This window comes from Girardinichthys multiradiatus, chromosome 22, assembly GCF_021462225.1.
Source record: "Girardinichthys multiradiatus isolate DD_20200921_A chromosome 22, DD_fGirMul_XY1, whole genome shotgun sequence".
NCBI classification, from domain to species: Eukaryota; Metazoa; Chordata; class Actinopteri; order Cyprinodontiformes; family Goodeidae; genus Girardinichthys; species Girardinichthys multiradiatus.
In genome coordinates, this window is record NC_061814.1 from 37330213 (window position 1) to 37347740 (window position 17528).

A 17528-nucleotide genomic window follows, 5' to 3' on the forward strand; every position below is an offset into this window, starting at 1 on the left:
TCCAGCTCGTGACATTTGCTGAATGTCAGTCCGCAGTGCTCTGTGTTGTAATGTTCTTCAGTAAAACACAAATACCATTAACATCCCAACACGCAGTTGACAGAGAACCATATGTTCTCTGGAATCTGATGAGTGAAAATGGTCAAACGGTTGGTGTGTCACTGTGACCAAATTTATTTTATTGAACTCCTGCAGGACACTGAATTATTTTCATTACAGACAATAAGCAAATTTTATCTCTAACTGCAGAATATAATCTGACTAAATTAAATTATCTGGCATTTATACAGTGGTGGGGGGAATGCTCACATTTAAAAACAAAATTATTGACATATCCGCTGTTAATACTTTTCACACACTCATGTTTAACCTCCTATAACATCTCACAAGGTTGGAGCACAAAGAGAGAGGGATCTTTGACCATTTCTCTTTGCACCATCTCTATAGATCTTCCAGAGTCCTGAATCCTGACTTTACTCTCCTCTATCCAGCTGATCCCAGTGGTTTTCTATAGGATATAAACATCTGGGGACTGAGGAGGCCATGAAAGAAGGTTGATTTCATGTCTGCTGATGCATTTCTGTGCTGATTTCGCCATGTTTTTGGAACAATGTCTAACTCTATCATCCCTATAAAAAAATATTATTATTTTCAGACACAGGCTGCAAAATTTATGTTTATGTATTCTGGTTTATGTATTCTGAAAGAGGATATGGATTACTACTTGAACCTTCCTAGATGCTCTGACCAGCTTAAAAAGGTAAACTATAAATTAAGCAGGGCTTTGTTTATATTTATTAGTATGATACTGATGATTTCATGAAAAAATATTTGAATTTCTCAAAATGGATTTGTTTCCCTACTAACAAAATTGACTAAAATAGATTTTTTTTTCAGTGTAATTATGCTTCTGCAATAAATTGTCATTCATTTTCAGGCTTTTTAATACAACTTTACCAGGGGCATCAGAGGATGCTGAGGGCACTTTTCTTAATGCTTTTAGCAGCCATTCAGATTTTCCTTTAAATTTCAGGTCAACCTCTTTTTGCATGCCCTGCGTATTAATGGATCGCCATCTTTCTTTCAGACTTTTGTGAATGTGGAATGTAAAAAGTAATAAAAATAAAAATATTTAACAAAGCTGGAGCTCTGCAGCAAGCAAAAGGAATTCATCTTCAACCAGTGAGGAGGAGGATGAGCAAATGTCTTACAACACCATGAGGAGAGGTCCAATTATCTGTAATAAGCGAAAAGATGTGGGTGTGAACAACATCATGCTACAGCTGGTAGTGCGGGGATCAGAGGAAATGTACTGAATCTGAGTTATGATGCAGCCCCATGTCTTGTAGCCATTTGAAGGCTCAACAGGCGGAGTGCTTATTTGCTTTCAACTGATGCTTCTGAGAGCTGCTCAATTAATGTTCTGACAGGAGTACACACTCCTGGTCTTTGCTGACTCAGAAGCATTTATCATCCTCCTCTGTCTCTTAACATCCCATGAACCGTTTAACAGCTAAAAAGTTAAATTGCCTCCATTTCTTGAAAACAATCCTGCAGCTTTTACAGTTTTTAACTCTGTGTCTACAGGTTTAAGATAAAGAAATGAAAGATTTCATCACTTTGTTGAAATTTTTAAAGCCTTTTCCTTAAATGTCCCACTTATTAAGCACCTTCAAATTCTTTGTCTACTGAGTTTAAGATCTGTTTTAGGAGGGTTAACAATCAAACTTTTTACTTCTAAAATGTTCCAGGAACAAGGCCTGGATTCAAAAGGAATGAAAAGGTTTTTATACCCTCAAACATCTGTGTCTTACCCAGGCCTAGGAGGTCTACAGTCGGCTCTGTGCTTTTGTTTGGGCTGACTCTGGAATCTGTTAGCTGAGAAAGACAGAAACACAACAGACACAAATCAGCACAACTTATTTTAACAAACATACTTTCATGGGATATTTATTAATACTCCAAATATGTAGACTGCATTGTTTCCCTTTATTATTCTACTAATGTGTTGCCACAACCACCCTTCAAGGTCATGTTAATTTTATTTTGTATACAGCGCCAGAACACTGCAGAAGTTATTTAAAGTTAGCTTTCTTATGAAACAGGATTATACAGTTTCCTTTTATTTAACAAACTAAATTATGATTCATATCTGATTTACAAAATCGAAAATGTAATTTCTGCTTTCTGTATAGCATGGCTGAGTTCTGCTCAAATGAATGCATTCACACATGCATGCCCAAAGCATCAGCAGATTATTGGTATCAAGGTAGAGCACGATTCAAAAGTTATGATTTCAGAACCACTAGAACTTTGACTCATACTGTTCTTCCAGGTTAAAATCCCTTTAACAAAAAGCCAGACAAAGTCTTGAAGTTACACCATTTATTCGTTGCTGTGTGGAGCAGATTCGCTCAGTCCTCACTATGGCAAGTCATTAAAACATTTAATAGCTAGGGAGGATCTTTAAACCAAATATCAATAAATTAATTGTTCCTAAAGTAAACGTAAATTTATAATGTCTACAACCATTCAACAATCAATGCTTCAGCTATCCTGAACATCAATCTGTCTAGAAAAAAGATGGGATTTTGAAATATCTCGAGCTTATTTCTTACCAGTAAACCTTTAACATCTTTAATAAAGAAATATTACTAGTAAAAATACTATGTTGACCAGGATGAATCACTGCTATCTAAAATGGAAATTTGAGATTCATTTGAAGTTTCTTTTGTGAATGTCAGCTTGTGAGACTCCCATAGAAGCGACAACATTCTGTGCAGTAAGCATGGTAATTTAAAAACCTCTACTAAACTCAGTGGTTCCCCTCAATATTTCATTTCCACTGAAAGAACCAGGGTACAAATCTGTCCTGGAAAACAACACTTTGGCAATTGATTTAAAATCAATCACAGTAACAAATTTCCATGAAGTGTGGTGTGACTTTACCTATCTTTTAAACCTTAACCGCAATGAGATAATCTGAGATTAATATAATTTTGGTCAGATTTGACTGTTTTAATCACAGTGATGATTGCTGTTGCAGTTTGCAGTAATCCTTACCCATAGACTGCTGAAGCACACACGCTCCTGCATTAGGAGGTCTGATCCAGATGTCATTTACATAAACAGCACGATCTTAGAACAACAGATAATATACACAGTACTAACCTCCAATGTAAAGTAAAAGGTTCTGGCAAATAAAGTTGTGGGGTTATGTAAGCTTTTGACCACAATTGCTTTAAATACCAAAAGGAAGGGGAGCATTTTACACAATTACATCATATGTAATATAAGTTTCTACTAATTCAGCTTTTATCTTTAATAAATATCACTTTTGGGTTCTACTAAATAGATCATAATAGCTATTTTCAGCTGAATCTCTAACTTTGTTTGTGTTTCTAAATGCCTTACAGAAGAAAACATTAGTGGGAGCCTAAGGCAACTGAAAGACTAACGAGTTAAGGAAAAAATAGAAAAGAATTGTAAAAAACAACAGTTGTGAAGGGAGAATATAAAAAGGTTCACACATAGTCTACGAGGGATCTAAAACACTGGTAACAAACCCAATTTCCCTCTGAACAAAAAGATCGATGGACCACATTAGCTTCAATGTCGTTTCCATCCAAGGCAATGAAAACAATTACCGTGTCCATGCCCAATCAACAATGCAGAGGCTGTGAACTGATGTGTGTTGGGGCTGCAGCACAGCTTCAACTGCAACGTGAACTGCAGCTGGAAGGTCATTTGTGGTTAGCACTAAATTGGAAGGTTTTTTGCTGCAGTATCAGAACAGGATAGGGCAACTTTAAAAATTTCAAATATATAGGAATAAAGCAGGAAGTAATCTAAAGCTGAATCTAGTAGCAAGGAGGAAGGGTATTTCGAGCTACACAGATGAAGATGTAAAAATAGGCTTTGATTGAAAGTTTCTATAGATTAGAACATTTCAAAGTAACTTAGTATAATAATTTTCTATAATAATTCAGCCTAAGCATACTGAATATGAAAGTTTAAGCAGTTTTTTTTTTTTTACTGTAAGATATTTAACTGTTAAAAATAAATCCTTGGCCTTGACCAGTGAAAAATATGAGAATGGAAATCACATCCACTGAACAAGGTCTCTATGCAGGGTCCACATTAGCATTGTAGCTGGAAATTACAGTAAGAAAAGCCTATTGAATTTGCTAATACTGTGGCTTAAAAAAGAATATAGGCTTTCGTACGCCTGTCGATTTAATTTACAGTTGACATAAATTTGACATCAGTCTTTCAGCGCTACATCCCACACAGCCACCGTGAAAAGAACATTCATTTGAGAAAATCCTGAATGACATTTTAATTGAAAACCTAAAATACTCTGCTGTAGTTTAAAAAAGATGTTGACAGATGTGCTGTAACATTTAAAGTCAGGGGGAAACTAAGTGCACCCTTGTAGCTTTGGTGATATTTAATAGAGAAAGTAGCATATAGGTGCTCATAAGTGAATATACTTGAAGCTGGAGTTTGGCAGGTTGCTGGTATGGAGCACACAGGTTTGTGTTAATACAATGCCAAGATGGAAAGACAACAGCAATAACAGAACTGGCAATTATTGATGCCCAACAATCTGGGAATGGTTATAATATTTATATGATTTTAAGATTAATAATAAAAGAAATGGTATGAAGCTAATGAATCCATCTCAGACTCTACAGGCTACAGTTAGCACGTTAAAGCTTATGCCAGGACAAATAGAGAGGTCCTGGCATGAGCTTTAACCAACAGAAAGGTTTCTGAAACCTTCAAGGGTTTCCAACAGAAAGTCTTTCCTCTTTAAAAAGAATATGTAAGCTGCAGAGCTGTGTCTGAATAAACTACTGGACTTCTGGAGAGATGTCTAAAAGCTTGTCTCAAACTGAAATCATCAACAGAACAAAGAACCTGAGAGCAGCCATCTGATCAGGATGCTTCCTGCTGCTTTCTAGTCGCCTCGCTTTGGAGGTTTTGAGGACACGTCCTGGTGACAAGATGCACCAAGGCAGACCAGAACGTCCTGGAGGGACTATAGATCCGTTTAGGTCTGGAAGCCTTTAAAGATCCCTTAGGGGGAAATAGACCGTTCAGCTAGAAGTGGGATGCCTGAGTTGTTACCTCTATTGTTGAATGAGCAGATGACAATGGAGGAATGCAATTGATGTAATTTCTTACACACTTAAACATTTTGACTCAGTTTTTCATAAAAAAAAGTTAAATGTCATGAAAACTTTATTGTTTGGGTCTGGCTTTACCTAATTTAAATGCTAAAACTGCACCGTAAGATTTTTGTTGAAATGCAAAACTTTAAAACAAAAAGGTTTAACTTTTTTACCAGTTTAGGTTATTTATTAGCTTTTAAAATTCTTTGCTAAATTAATCTGCAGAACGACATTTATCATTGTTTCTATGACTAAATACCAGAAAAGCAAGTAGAGATAGTAAAACTACTGTTCACTGTGTTATAACTCAATCTCCATTATATTCTTGTGTATGGCTGTGTTTAATTTCAGTAAGATCTGCAGGAAAATAAGAAGACAGACTCCCTCGGCAGCTGCATACATGAAGCTGTCTGGCTTCAATCTGTCTCATGCTTATTTATTCTCTTGTTGTCTCCAATCTAATCATATATTTGCTGCCCCTCCTAGCTTTGTCCTTTGTTGTTTTCATTTTCTCCTTCATTCCCAATAACTTATTTGCAGCCTTAATCTCCTGCTCATCTTTGTCGTACATTTTGTTTCTTTTCCTTTTTCTTTTTAAGTGTTATATGCTCTGGGTTTGTTCCATAATGTTGCTCTCATGCTTTTTCAGTACAAGGTCAGTTTTTTTTGTAGTTTTTTTACTCTAACCTGTGTGTTAAACATAGAACAGTAGAAACCTGAGTTGAGGTGACTTAAGGAGGCTGCAGGTTTGTAAACATTAGACATTAACATCACATTAATTTGGGACTTTTAATGATTTACTCAAACCCTTCTATTTACAAGATGGGGAACTTCAGTGCACTAAATGTAAAAATTGGATAAACAATTTTGAATATATTAAGGTTTTTTTTTCTAAACCACACAGGCTCAGAATAGTATTTACCAGCTCAAATATATTGGTAAAGGTCAGATCCACATCAGAAAACCACCCAACTCTTCTTTTATGTATTCTTTGCTAGGATGCATAGATTTGGCCAACAGAGTTGATTCAGATTCTGGTTAAATTGATTAATTTTTAAGCATGTGAAAACGTATTTTCATTTTAATATCTGTGAATACAAATCTCTTTCATGAAATTCCACTCCATCCATCCATTTATCCATCCATCCAATTTAAAGGAGACAGAGTCTTTTCTGTTATGGCTCCCAAACTTTGGAACGGACTGCCTTTAAACATCAGACAGGCATCTTCAGTCCCTATTTTTAAATCTCTTTTAAAAACACATCTTTTGTCAAAAGCATTTGACCAGTTGTAAGTTGACCCCTCTATTGTATTTTATTTGTTTTAAATATCTGTAGGATATCTTGTTTTATCTTTTTCTTATTTATTATTCTAGTATGTGCTAGAATAAAGCACTTTGGCAAACTTGCTGTTTTGAAACGTGCTTTATAAAAGTCAATTGGATTGGATCCATCCATCTCCTTTTATTCAGGACTCAGAGATTAAAGGTCCAAGAGGTAAACCCAGACATCACAGGGTTGACTGAGGTCATATTTAGGTAGCATGTAGCACTTAAACAAAACTACACTGGTACTATGAGTTGACAACTTGGCCAATAAAATGTTCTCCACACCATTATACCACCACCATCTGCCTAAACCCTAGAAAAAAAGCAGGATGGGTCCATGCTTTAATGTTCTGATCCTAATATCTAAATGTGGCAGCTGAAATTAAAACAAATTTAATGAGGCACAGTTTTCCAATCTGTCGTGCTTGAATGTAATGACTGTGTTTGAAGTGGAGGCTCAGTTTTCTGTTCTTAGCTGACAGGAGTGGCACCAGGTGTGGTCTTCTGCTGCTGTAGCCCATCTGTTTTAACCTTCCACTTCGGAAATGAGTTCAGAGATGGTTTTCATCATGACTTTGTTCTAATGAGACGTTATTTGAACAGATGCCTTTCAATCATCTTAAACCAATGTGCCCATTCTCCTCCGACATCAACAAGGCATTTTTATCCACCTAACTGATGCTTATTGGATATTTTCTCTTTTCCGGACCAGGCATGATTAAGCCAAGAGATCGTTATGCATGAAAACCCTAGCAGATCGGCAGTTTCCAAAATACTCACACAACAACCATGCCACATTCCAAGTCTTAAATCCCCTCTCTGCCCATTTCTGATGCTCGGTTTGAGCTTCCTTAAATCGTCTTCATCACGTCTTGGAGCCTAAATGCACTAAGTTGCTGCCATGTGATTGGCTGGTTGCCATTTATGTCAACAAACAAGGTGCACATTAAAGTAGCCGGTGAGCGTATAGTTCCTTTAGTATATTCTGGGTCTGCCCCAGAGTTTCCTCTCAGTAGGACATGTCCAGAAAAGGGAAAAGTTTGAAACATGGGAAAATAAATGGGAAGTCATTTTAGCAGCATCTGCTTCAGTGCCATTTCTTCAGTTTACTCCCCCCGTTGCTTCACTGTGCTGATCAGCTGCGTGGAATTCATAAATGCTAAATGTCATACCTCTGTGAGGATGTTCTCTGTTTTGCTGCTGAGATGTCAGCCTGTTTTGTTCACCTGATAAATTTTATATGCAAAAGATAAATGCCAAATTCACAACCTGCTGCTTTTTTATTTCACTCAGGTCTTTTCATAAGAGCCTTTACATAATTTGGACGAGACAGCTACCAGGTTAGATCGTGGGCCTGGCGTTTTGGATCCAATCATTATTTATATCCAGCATTAACACTACTGGCAGCTTACTTGGGATCCTTGAATATTTCTTTGTAACATTGGTTTCTCCTTATAAATGTCAATTCTATGGAATATAAGCAAAGCAACGACACAATGAAGCAATCCAAACTCAGTGAAAGGCTCCTTTACAAACTGTACATGTACAGACGATGTAAATATACATGCTGTAAGACAGAAAACCTTATATCATGTTGCCACCTGTAGTCAACTCATATAGTTAATTATAAGGCTCGCCAACACTCCATTTCTAAAATAAAGTCAAGAAGATCCAACTTTTCTTTCAGCGTTATAACATATGGTCATGGTAAACATCAATGACTCAATGAAGTCATGTAAAAAATAACTACACCCTATAATCCAATAGCTTGTAAAAACATATTTAGCAATGATAACTCTCCGTCGTCTTTTTCTATCCGACTTTATCACTCTTTCCCATTATTGTGGAGTAATTTTGGTCCACTTTTCTTTCCAGGGTTGCCTCAGTTCATTGAGGTTTTTTTAGTATAGCTCTCTTAAGGTCCCACCACAGCATTTGAATCAGGAGGGGTTTGGACCGGGACTGGACCATTGCAACACCTTGAATATTTTCTCTTTCAGTCATTCTGTGAAATAATTGCTGCTGGTTTGGGGATCATTGTCCTGTTGATGGCTCAGGTTGGGCGTCAGCTGTTCGACAGATAACGTCACATTTGACTTTAGAATATTTTGATATACAGATTAGTTTGCGGTCAACTAAATGGCTACAAGGTGCCTTGGTCTGTGACTTTAAAAGAAGCCCAAATAATCAGCTCTCCACCACTGTGCTTAGCCATTTGTATGAGGTTATTGTTTTTATGTAGCAACATGGTGCTATGCATAATGGCCAAACATTTCTGCTGTGTCTAAAGGCTTCATAAAACTTTACAAACCTAAGACTTAATGTCATATTCCCTTTTTCCTTCAAAATAATCAATTTTTGTTAGGTATTTTAACTGTTCTGTCAAACTGAGGACTGCGGTCTGAGATGGAGCCCTGGGGTTTTTGCATTCTTTCAGAATCTGACCTCGGGGTACATTTGCTGGGACTTTCACTCCCTGGATGATTGGTATTCATACTAAACGTTTCCCACTTGTCAATATATAATGATGAACTTTATAATATTGTAAAATTTCCTTTTAACCCTTCCTGTTTTGATTGCCAGCAACGGTTGCTTTTCTAGGGTCATTGTTGATGTAATTCCACCTTAGTATTGTGTTAGCATACACCTCTATGCTCCAAAGGTTCAAACTTAAATCTGTGGTGTAGGGAAGAGTGAGGTTTAAAAGACCCAATGAGGAGAAGATGGAGATTAGAGCAACCAGGATCGAAAACAAGGAAACAAAAGACTGGAGAGAACAACAGGCAAAAGCACAGACAGGGTGAGGACCGCTGACTGAAAGACTGATGATGAAGAAAGAAAGGAATGACAGCAGGACCAAAAGGAGGAGATGGAAGGCAGGAGGGTGTGAACGGAGTGAAAGAGTAAGCTGAAATTGCATTATCAATGCAGACTGAGGCAGACTGCGATCTATATACAGAGGTGTGTGTGTGTTACACCGCAGTTAAGTGTGCTGTACTGGTGCTGTTCTACATCACTCAGCAAAATCTGTCACTCAGTTGGTGACACACACACATACTTTCGAAAAGGTTTTGTCACAGAGGGTAGATCTTACACCCCTAAACATAAGCAATTCTTCCTCCCTTTTAAATCCATCTGACAGTCACTGAAACCTCAGTGCACTGATAGCACGCCAACACATGTAGGTCTACACACATGCATATCAGTGCTGCATTTGACACAGTGGACCATACCATACTGATGGACTGAATAAATAGATAGGATTGTCTGGTACTTGCTTGAAGGCTTAAGACTACTTTGTGTCATTTGGTACTTACAAATATGAGCAAACAAAGAACACATTTATTGGGGGTCCTCAAGGCTCCATTCTGGAGCCCATTTAATTCAAAGTCTACCTGCTTCCCTTAACTCCATGAATGGAGTATTAGAAAATTTCTTACCATGTAGACTGTATATGCTGACAACACACAAAGTTAGACTTACACTCCTCCATAATTTGTATAAGTGAATGGGTCACAATTTTCTCCAATTTATTGTAGAAAAGCAGAAGTCCTAAACAGTTCCAGTCCCAGTTCTTGGTCCCAAACATGCAAAATTACAGATTGGTCCATCGATCTATCCATCACTCCATTCATCCTTGGTTATCCTTGCAGGGTTGCTAGGGCAGGGCAGGACAACACAGAGTCACACAGGACAAACAACCATGCACAAACACTCATACCTAAACATAATTTAGAAAAACTGCAGTGGGGTGCTTGGAGTGGGGCTGTATGTGGAGCTTGCATTGTGTGGGTGTAGCTTCGTCTGCTTTTTGGGGATGGAGCTCACCTGTGGAGGTGTGAACCCAGGGCTGTGGGGAGGGGATTCATGGCATTCAGGTTCGGGGGCATGTGTTTGATATCTGTGTCCTGGTTGGTGGTGGCCTTGTGGAGAAATGTATGTAGGGGTTTATTGGGGATGGGGGGTTCGTGGGGTTAGGATCAGAATTTATTGAGGGGTTGGGGCTGTTTCATCCTGTAGCGGCTCTGGTTGGCGGGCTAGTTTGGACCATGTAGACCACTCTTTTTTACATGGCCTCCTCTCCGGATGAGGATGGGGGTCGTTGGGGACTGGGGTCGGGGCGGGGGGTCGGTGTCCGGGCCAGGGTCACTTAGGTTCAGGCACCAGCCCAGGCTAGCCCAGCACAGGTTCAGGTCCTGGGGCGGTCTGCCCGTCTTCACCCCCGGAAGGAAGGGGACCACCTCCTGTGTCTGGGGGGGCTTGTTGCCACTATAGGGTAACAGCACCTGGACCTGGGAGTATAGAGTATGTATGGGAAGTGTGAGTGACGTCCATTGATGTTTGTTTTTACGTTGGGTACGTGGGTGACAGTGTTTTTATGTGTACACATGAGGGTGGGAATGTGTGATTGTGACTCTGTGCCTCTTTTTTGTGTCAGGTTGGGTCTTGGACTGCTCCCTCTCCTGGATCAGTTTAGGCCCCCCATCAAATGTGGGGCCTATTTCCTCCCCGCTACACTACCTGCCAGTGGTTGGTGTCTCTGCTCGCTGGTGTACTTGTGGTTCTCGGTGACCGGGGCTGGATTCTTTGGTGTGTGCCGGCTCACTCCCGGTAGCTGCTTTGCAGGGCCTGGACCCCTGGCCTCTGTCAGGCCCCTGCTTGGGGAGTGATATGTCCCGGGGTCTCGGGTCTCTAGGTCCATGGCTGGATGTGCTCGGACGTAAACGGTTGCCGGTGGGCCCTGTGGGCTTGTCACTGCAGCTCCCTGGAGCTTCTGCACTGTGGCCGCTGGGTGGTTCCCTTGGGACTCTCCCCTGCTCTTTTCTGGGGGCGTTACGGTAGTCCCGGCGATGGTTCTCCTGAGGTTCCTGTGCTCTGGGGGGCCTTTGGATGTTTAAGGCTTGGATCCACTCCGTATCTGTCCTAGGTCTAGGGGGGCAGTTCTGTGGCTCCTCACACTCGCTATTGCATATTTTTATGGAGAAACCGTGTATACACAAGCACGCTCACACTCAGACCCACAGGTGTTTATATTCAAGTGTTAACAGATACACAAATGTTCTATATTGAGCCGCATTTACCACTAAAGTACTGTGTACTTTTGGTAAAAAAGCTGTTAATATGAACGTTTCTGCATGTGTAGAAGCAAGCAGGGTGTTATCTTGTATTCTCTTCATCCATTATTTTCTCCTTCTCTCCCCTTTTCCTTTTTGCCCCACCTCTCTCTCTTTCGTGCTTTTTATTTTTTCCCTTTTCGTTTCTGTCTCCGTGCCCATAACAATTGAAATAATCCCAAAGCAGTTTCTAATAAAGTTTCTTTTATAAATATCAAGCAGATCTTTAAAGCGTAGTGTTGGGACCCACAGCCATGGATTTCAAAATTAAACTCCGGTATGAACTCTTCTGGAAATTTTCAAAATAAAGTGCATTAACCTTCTTCCGGCACAGCCAGAAAATGGAATAACTGCTGACTTCCTGTGACACCACTACCCAAATAAAAACACAGCTGTTGCTAAATCCGCCCTCTTTCCACACGGCCTCTAGTGGGACCGGTCAGGGGAGGTCCAGCGCGCTGATGTCTCTTTGCTGGCAAACAGACATAAACTCTTCAACTGGATCCAAGGAAGCCATACGATCATCGATCATATGCAAAGAGAAGTACGAATGAAATAAAGTCTGTGTATCCGGTATTTTCATTCATGAACGGGGAAATTAAGGTGTAAGAGTTGCTTACTTTTTCCTCTGAGGCCTGTGAAGCAAATTGTCCCAGAGAAATTCCCTACAGAGACGCGCAGTCTCTATGAAGCCGAGCGGAGCGGTGTCCCAGTCTGGAAGGAAGACAACAGAGACCCCATCACCATGCAGTGGCGTTGGTGGACACAACGAGCAGTTCTTCGTTCTTCATCCACACCTGGAGGTTAGCGGGAAGCTAACCCTTTGTTCCCAGAGCACCTTTGTTAATAAATTCTTGTATTTTAAGAAATTGTGTGAATTCATTCCATATATGTGCAGAGTTTATGCTGTTCAATAATGTCAGAGCTCGTCTCACACCTTTCTATTTTGTCCTAATACCATCGCCTTACTGGGCTGGTATTCACAGGACAACCCTTAACAGACCGAAATATTATTTGATAAAATATTAAAATATTAATATTAAATAATAATCTCAGATTCATAATTCCAACAGTAGCTTTAAAGAAAGCATACACTTGTGAAAGTAAATCTGTTGGGCTTTTTCTTGCCACTCCCATTTGGACTGTGGGAGGAAGCTGGAGTATCTGGAGAGAACCCACGTATACATGGGAGGAACATGCAAACTCCATGCAGAAAGACCCTCCTGCTGCAAGGCAACAAAGCTACCAACTGAGACACTGTGCAACCTCAACTAAACTCAAGGAGGCTAAAAGTCGCTAAGTATGCAAGAAACCAAGGAGCTATTATAAACTCAGATTTAAATTTTAACAATCAAATAATGTTTATTAATGAATTAGCCCACCCTGTTTTAAAAGCACTGCCAGAATGAAAGTTTCCCTGCCAAAACAGCACACAGGAAAAAAAATCAATAAGAAGGCTGCAGATCATCCTAACAAACACAATGAAAACCTGAGATGTGCAGAAAGTGTTGCCTTCTTTAAACCAGAAGTGAAATAATTTTTACTGTAGTGTCCCCTTAAAGGTCGAAGATTATTTTATCAGTTTACTTTTATCACATCTTAGCTATTTATCTGTTAAAAAGGGGAACTGTTTCATTCCTTGTCATGTGAAGATTTGCTTTTCTATTTTTTATATATCATTTCTTGTGTTTGATGTAATTTCCTTTACCTGTGGTCTTTTTTGTTCCTGTAGCAGTTTGAATCCCTTCATGTAAACAGAGGTACACAAATAAACCTGCCTTACCTTTAAAGGCAATAAACTCAAGTAATGCTTGGAAATGCAAACTGGTACCTAAACCCATGCAGAGAGTTAACAGCCATCTTCAAACACACGTACTTGGGTGATTGCGGATGTTACGCCGCGGTCTAATGGCTAAAGCCTGGCGGCTGTGTTCAGGGAAAGAGTACTTAATCAAATAAAATACCGTCAACAAACACAAAAACTGACAAATGCTGCAATTTCATCAGGTGTTTTTAGAGGTGAATCTTATTTGTCACTAAGCAGGAGAGCATTCTGAGCGTTACCAATCTCGTTTAGGACGCGGTTCTGAGAATGACAGCCAGCCTCAGGTTCAGGATTAGCTGTTTGGATTTAATGCCCACCTGGGTCGGAGCAGAAAATCCAAAAATATTTTCAGATGCAAGGAACACACACAGCTGGATTTGCTGCTCCAGCCTTTCAGTCAAACACTATCCCTCGAGTTTTTAACTGAAGAAATCAAGGCTGTATAAGAATATGTGCATCCGTCACGTGTTATGGACAACTCTGCGATCACAAACTCCCAGTCTAAGCTGATTTGAACCGTGAAGGAGCCTGGCTGATGCACACATTGTTGCCACAAAATCAAAAATAACCATTTTTGGATAAAATTATTGGATTTATGGTTCTTTATGAATGCTTCACTGGTTTCACTATGTGCGTCACTTAAACATCCATCACAAACACAAATCTTGTGTGTCTATTCAGAAAGAGGAGAGTTGGCAGAGAACAGGAACAAAGCCCTCTGGATATGGGTCTAATAACAGGCAAAGAAGGACAATTAACCACCTGTAGCAAAAGATATAGAGGTGCAAGTGCATTTTCTGGTGTTCACTCTTCACAGTCTGAAGGATTCTGTTTTCCTGGTGGGCACATTAAAGTCCCACACACTGCTGGCTAGAAACGAATCCAGTTCAGTCTTTGAATTACTGATTATTTATGAGTCTTATGTGAGAAGAAATTGAAAATCAGCAGATCACATGGTTTAATTTATTTGATTAACAAACATTTCATCCAAGTACTGAAAATGGAAAGTTAAAAGGTAAGATCATAGTTATGTAAATAAAACCATTGATGGCCAAAAAATGCTTAGAGGTTGTCCTGACTGTAAAAATACCATATAGATTTATTCCATTTAATGTGTATCTGATGGCAAACATTGCAACCAAACAATAAATTGCTCAATTTAATACAACAAAAAATGTATTACATAACCCTTAGGGGTCCCTTCATTTTGCACTCCCCCTGTGACTGAGAAGTCTCAAAGACTGTCATAGAAATCTATTTCATATAAAATATTTTTTGTACAGTTTTTAAAAATATTTGTCATTATGAACTTAATTTCTCAACATATAAATGAAATAAGCATGGACTAACTTCCTCTGCCAGAGCAAATCCACCTTATGCATCAGCTTCCTCGTGGTTGCACTATTGATCCCATGACTGCACATGTGCGGTGCATGAAGTGTGTGTGACAGTAGGTGTGCCACTCTGTCACACAGAGCTGCTCCTTCGGCTGTCCTTCACACCATTCGACAACTAACTCCAGTCGACCGAGGATATTTTTTAGCTCTAGCAACTCCTTCTCCTGCTGCTGCTGTATGTGTGTGTGTTCTTAAGTCACACCCAATCTCATGAGTCCGGATGTACAGACCATCTAGCAGCAACACACTCCCCAAACTTGTAACACACACGTGAACAGAAGCACACGCTCTCTCCCTTCCACGTCCCTCAGCAACTATTGCGAGTGGCACTGTTGTCCATGAAAGAAAACAGCCGCTTGTTGTTTTTGATGATTTATTCATGGGTTGGTAGACAAAGACAACATGCAGCAGCAGCTGCAACTGGGTGACAGTAATTCAGTGTTTGCCACAGACACACGGAGAGTTAGAACACGGGAAGCGGAGTGAGGCAGCGGTGGGGACAAATGAAGGAGATATGGAGATGAAAGAGAGTGAAAACAACTGGAGAGATAATAAGAGTCCCTCCTTGAAAATCACCGAGTGTTTTGGTAAAGGCACAAGAGTGGAATACTCAGTGTCTCAGCACAGATTTCCCATCGCTGTCAAGGTTATTTAACTCAATTAAATAACTCTGACATCCAGTCTGAACAAATCTGACTTAAATAAATTTGCTTGACTTCATGTTTTCCTGGAGGATAAATATGACATGACCCACATGCAGATTTCTCTTCAACACTCTTGAAAATAGCAACAATAAGAGAACATGTGATTCAAGCAAGACATATGGGCACTGATATTTACAAGAACGTACATAGCAACTAATTTCGCTTCTATCTACATCCCCAATTCCAGTGAAGTTGGGACGCTGTGTAAAACGTAGATAAAAACAGAATACAATGATTTGCAAATCTTGTTCAGCAATTAAATCCACTACAAAGATGAGATATTTATTATTCAAACTAATGAACTTTATTGTTTTTTGCAAATATTCACTCATTTTGAACTTAATGCTTGCTACACTTTCCAAAAAAACTGGGACAGGTACATGTTTACCACTTTGTTTCATCACCTTTCCTTTCAACATCACTTCAGTGTTTGGGAACTGATGACACTAATTGTGCCACACATCTTCAATGGGGGACAGGTCTGTCCTGTAGCCTAGTACCAGAACTCTATTACTACGAAGCCACGCTGTTGTAACATGTTCAGAATGTGGCTTGACATTGTCTTGCTGAAATAAGCATAGATGTCCCTGAAAAAGACGTGGCTTAGATGGCAGAATATGTTGCTCTGAAACCTGTATGTACTTTCCAGCATGAACAGTACCTCCCCGACTCCCCATTTCATCCCAGATGCTGGCTTTTGAACTTGGCGCTGATAGCCATCCGGATAGTCCTCTTCCTCTTTGGCCCAGAGGACACGACGTCCATGATTTCCAAAAACTATTCAAATTGTGGACTCGTCAGACCACAGCACACTTTTCCACCTTGTATCAGTCCATCTCAGATGAGCTCGGTCCAGAGAAGCCGGCGGCGTTTCTGGGTGTTGTTGATTTAAGGCTTTAACTTTGCATGGCAGAGTTTTAACTTGCACTTTTGTAGATTTAGCGACAAACTGTGTTAACTGACAATGGTTTTCTGAAGTGATTCTGATCCCACCTGGTAATACAGGTGGGGTCAGAATCACTGACCCCCGGGTACAGAATGATGTCAGCTTTTAATGCGGTGCCTCATGAGGGGTCGAAGGTCACCGGTATCAAATCATGGTATCAGTCTTGCTGCTTATGTGCAGAGGTTTCTCTAGATTCTCTAAATCTTTTTTTGATATTATTATGGAGTGTAGATGCTGCAGTCTCTAAATTCCTTGTAATTGTATGTTTACAAATGTTGTTCTTAAACATTTGGGCTTTTGGACTCACGTAGTTGTTCACAAAGTAGTGAACATCCGTGCTTGTAAACGACTGAGCCTTTCAGGGACAATCACCTGTTTCCAATTAACATGTTTACCTGTGGAAAGTTCCAAACAGGTGTTTTTTGAGCATTTCTCAAATTTCCTGGTCTTTTGGTGCCCCCGTCCCAGCTTTTCTGGAACGTGCGGCATCAAATTCAAAATGAGTGAACATCTTGTCTTTGTAGTGTATTCAACTGCATATAGGTTGAAGAAGATTTGCAAATCATTGTATTCTGTTTTTATTTAAGTTTTTTTTTTACTGTTGCTCAGTGTAAGGAGTAGTCGTCTTGTGATCAGAAAGTTGTGGGTTTGATGCCAGCTTCCTCCTGCCACATGTAAATGTGCCCCTGGGCAAGACAATTAACCTCAAGTTGCCTTCCGATCTGCGTATCATTGTTTGAATGTGTGCACGTTTGTGAGTCCGACTGGGTAAATGTGGTTCTAGTGTAAAGGCGTTTGAGCAGTCGGGATGACTGGAAAGGCGCTATATAAGTTCAGTCCCTTTACCAGTTAGTCCAAAAGAAGAGAACAAAGGAGAGGACGGAAGACCTAAGGACGATCTACAGAGATTGTCCAAAATGAATAGTCAAAGATCCCAATCTGTCTATGCTCCAACCGAATGTAAGAATAACTGGTTTTTGGCAAGAGGAGTTACACAAAGACAAACAGCAGGGCTGTCAATGATTGTGGTGAACAATC

At 39.8% G+C, this 17528-nt stretch overlaps 1 protein-coding gene across 4 annotated transcripts in view; it reads right to left on the reverse strand.

The window, feature by feature from the left end:
* The window catches only part of smap1 (small ArfGAP 1), a 92933-nt gene that overhangs the window by 27867 nt on the left and 47538 nt on the right, over positions 1–17528 (reverse strand). For all 4 annotated transcript variants that reach the window (XM_047351536.1, XM_047351534.1, XM_047351535.1 and 1 more), the window contains exon 7: positions 1815–1878. In XM_047351536.1, coding sequence (XP_047207492.1) covers positions 1815–1878 — 64 coding nt within the window. The remainder of the gene's footprint in view (positions 1–1814; positions 1879–17528) is intronic.